The sequence below is a fragment of the Empidonax traillii genome, unplaced genomic scaffold (genome assembly GCF_003031625.1).
Source record: "Empidonax traillii isolate 1590-97213 ecotype Southwest subspecies unplaced genomic scaffold, ASM303162v1 scaffold2884:size29232, whole genome shotgun sequence".
NCBI lineage: Eukaryota > Metazoa > Chordata > Aves > Passeriformes > Tyrannidae > Empidonax > Empidonax traillii.
The window spans coordinates 11,967-15,574 of record NW_020958077.1 but is presented as its reverse complement, the minus strand read 5'-3'; the positions used below and the strand labels follow the sequence as shown (position 1 = coordinate 15,574).

Sequence of the window (3,608 nt, the reverse complement as noted above, 5' to 3'; positions counted from 1 at the left end):
ACATACCTTTTAATAAAGGGCTGTTATTTTTCTTTTTCCCTTTTCCATAATTTGTTTTCCTTCAATCGGAGCCTCTTAATTTTGGATCTATAATTGCTAGAGAAGAAGGTTTGGGTCTTTTTCTCCTAATCCATCCTCAGCAAAAGACCCTTGTCTCAATTAAACTGAGACAGTATTGAACCAGCTTCTGGAGAGACACATTCCCATCCCTGTCCCCATTCCCATCCCTGTCCTCATTCCCATCCCTGTCCTCATTCCCATTCCTGCTGTCCCCATCCCTGTTCCCAATCCCATTCCTGGTGTCCTCATCCCTGTCCCTATTCCCATTCCCATTCCTACTGCCCTCATCCCTGTCCCCATTCCCATCTCTGTCCCCGTTCCCATTCCTGTCCTCATTCCCATCCCTGTCGCCATTCTCATTCCTGCTGTTCCCATCCCTGTCCCCATTCGGATTCCTGGTGTCCCTATCCCTGTCCCCATTCCCACTCCTGGGGTTCCCATCCCTGTCCCCATTCCCATCCCTGTCCCTATTCTCAGTTCCTGCTGTCCCCAGCCTGTTCCCACTGTCCCTATCTTGGTCTCCCATGCCCCCGTTCTGATTCCCACACCTGATGTTCCCATTCCCAATCCCTGGTGACTCCAGCCTGTTCCCAATGTCCCCATCCCAGTCCCCACTGTCTCCATCCCATTCCCATTCTTGGTTCCCAAAGAGGAACTGCCGGATGCCGGAGGAGGGAACCAGGATTTATTGCCCAAAGCAGGAGATTTTTACACCACAATTAAAGCCTCAGCAACAATTGTGCTCCTGGGTTTCACACATGGGAAAGCAGGACGTTGATCCATCGGGAAGAGCCGCAGGGGGGCCGGGCTGGGTGGGAGCAGCGGGATGAGCTCTGCCAGCAGCTCCTGCCTTTCCGCAGGGAGAGGGAAGGGGCAGATCCAGCTCTGGGATCGCTCAGGCCATGATTCCTGCTGGGATGAGAGTGGGGGAAGGAGTCTCCATGTCCCTGTTCCCATCCCAGGGGATGGATCCGGCTGGGGAGCCCATGGAGAGCAGCAACTGCTCCGGATTCCCTCCTGATTCTGCTCCGTCCATCCCACTCCAATACCACTCCAGAATCCAGCCCTGATCCCAGCCCACAATTCCACTTGACCCACTCTGCAATCCTGCCCTGAGCTGCAATCCCATTCCAATCCCGCTCCATCCATTATGCCCCGATTCCCCTCTGGAATCCCGGGATACATCCTGGCATCCCTGCAGAGAGGATCTGGATCCACCCACGCTGCTGGTACTCACTGGTGGGTGCGGGGTCGTATCCATTGCCCTCCCTCTTCCCTATGGAAAGAAAGCGAGTTTGATGGGAGTTGGATGACTCAGATTTATCCACAGAATTCCCACAAGAATGCCCATGTTCCTCAGTTCCACCCTCCCAAATCCCACATTCCCAAGTCCCACATTCCCATGGGAATTCTGTCTCCCTCACCTTTGTGCTCCAGCGCTTCCCACCCATATCCAACATATTTCTGGAGCCATTCCGCACATCTCAGTCCCAGGTCTTGTTGAAGATCCTTGTACCCTTCAGATCTCCATTTCCTCTGGGTGATCTGGGCAGCTCCATCGGCCGCCACGAAGGTCCCGCTCTCCGGGGAGAAGGAGATGAAATCCCGCCCGTCATAGCCAAGTCGAAGGGTTCTGCGGACGCTCCCGTTGGACAGGAGGTCACAGCCAGAAAGCCACTGCCACGTGTGGAGACCTGGGGGGTTTGATTGGACCCACAGAGATCCCTGGAATTGTGTCCCAGCCCCACGGAGCCCCATTCCAGCCCTATGGAGCCCCACAGTCCAATGGAGACCCACAGAGACTCATCCCAACCCCTTGGAGCACCTTGGATCCACATCCCGGCCCCACAGATCCCATCCTGGCCCCACACATCCCATCCTAGCCCCTCATATCCCATCCCAGCCCCACACATCCCCCCATTCCCTGGCTCCCGCCACTCACCCCCACTCCAGTTGTACCGGGCCCCCACTCTCTCCAGGCTGGCAGCAGCCACGATCCGGTTCCTCTCGCTGATCTGGGTCTCCTCCTCCCAATATTCTGGCTCAGTTCCAGCTGCCATCCACGGCGTCAGCGGCTTCTCCCAGTGCCGCTCACTGTCGTAGCGCGTGATGGGGATCCCGTCCAGGTATCCCAAATCCATGAATTGAGGGATCCCCAGGCTGGGCTCCATCACTGCCACGTTCAAGTAATGCAGGGAGTGGAGAACTGGGGGGACACAGAGATTTGGGAGGTCCAGGGGGGTCATGGGTCAAGGAAAGGGGGAACTGGGAGAGCTGGGAGACCCACAAAGGGGGTTTGGAGATCCCAGGGCCAAAGAAAGGAGGGTGTAGCGACTGGGAGAGGTGGGATGGGGCATCCAGGGGTCCCTGTGCCCACGAAAGGGGGGCCCAGGGGGCCTTAGTGTTGGGGAAAGAGGGCTCATGGGGTGAGGAGAGCCAGGATGGCTGGGAAAGGGGGTGCAGGGGGGTGTTGGTGCAGGATAAGGGGGTGCAGGGGGGTCGTGGTGTTGGTGAAGGGGGTCCAAAGTATCTCTGAGTCAAGAAAAGGAGAGTCCAGGGATCCCCAGTGTTGTGGAAAGGGGGGGTCACAGGATGGGGAGACAGAGGATGTCTGGGAATGGGAGTCCTGCAAGTCCTCAGTGTAGAGTAAAGGGGGACTCGGGGCTGGGAAAGGCAGGAATGGGGGTCCAGGGGGTCTCATGGTCAAGGAAAAAGGAGGTCAGGGGTCTGGGAGAGGTGGGATGGCTGGGAAAGGGGGTGCAGGGGGTTGTGTTTGCAGGATAAGGGGGTTCAATTGGGTCCTGGAGCCAGGGATGGGGTTCAGGGTTGTCCCAGTGCCCAGGAATGCAGGTCCTGGGCAGTCCCAGTGCTGGATCAGGGGGTGCAGGAGAATCCTTGTGCCTGGAAATGGAAGTTCAGGGGGATCCCCGTGCCCAGGAATGGGTATTCCGGGGGGTTCCCTTCCCAGGAAGGGGGTTCAGGGGAACTCCAAGTCCTGGGAATGGGGGTTCATTGGGTCCTGGTGCTGGATAAGAGCATTTAGGGAACTCCAGGTGCTGGGAGAGGGAGTTCGGGGGGGGGGGTCCCAGTGCCCAGGAATGGGGGTTCGGGGGGCCCCTGTGCCAGGAATGGAGGTTCAGGGGGGTCCCAGTGCCAGCCAATGGAGGTTCAGGGGGTCCCTGTGCCAGGCAATGAAAGCTCAGGGGGTCCCGGTGTCCAGGAATTGCTGTCAAGGGCCTTCCCGGTGCCTGGGACCCCCTTGCAGGAAGCACGGGGAGGGGAGAACTGGGGGGGTCACAGAGACTGGCGGGTCTGGCGGGGCCAAGCGTCAAGGAAGAGGAACTGGGAGAGCTGGGAGAGCCGGGAAGGGGCCAAGGGTCAAGGGAAGGGGGGGGGGGGGGGGGGGGGGGGGGGGGGGGGGGGGGGGGGGGGGGGGGGGGGGGGGGGGGGGGGGGGGGGGGGGGGGGGGGGGGGGGGGGGGGGGGGGGGGGGGGGGGGGGGGGGGGGGGGGGGGGGGGGGGGGGGGGGGGGGGGGGGGGGGGGGGGGG

At 60.1% G+C, this 3,608-nt stretch overlaps 1 protein-coding gene across 1 annotated transcript in view; it reads right to left on the bottom strand.

The window, feature by feature from the left end:
• The window catches only part of LOC114072272 (HLA class II histocompatibility antigen, DRB1-4 beta chain-like), a 10,548-nt gene extending 8,013 nt beyond the window's left edge, over positions 1–2,535 (bottom strand). Inside the window, 2 exon segments of the mRNA XM_027910187.1 lie at positions 1,427–1,754; positions 2,003–2,535. Coding sequence (XP_027765988.1) covers positions 1,427–1,754; positions 2,003–2,306 — 632 coding nt within the window. The 5' untranslated portion in view covers positions 2,307–2,535.
• Positions 2,536–3,608: the final 1,073 nt, after the last annotated feature.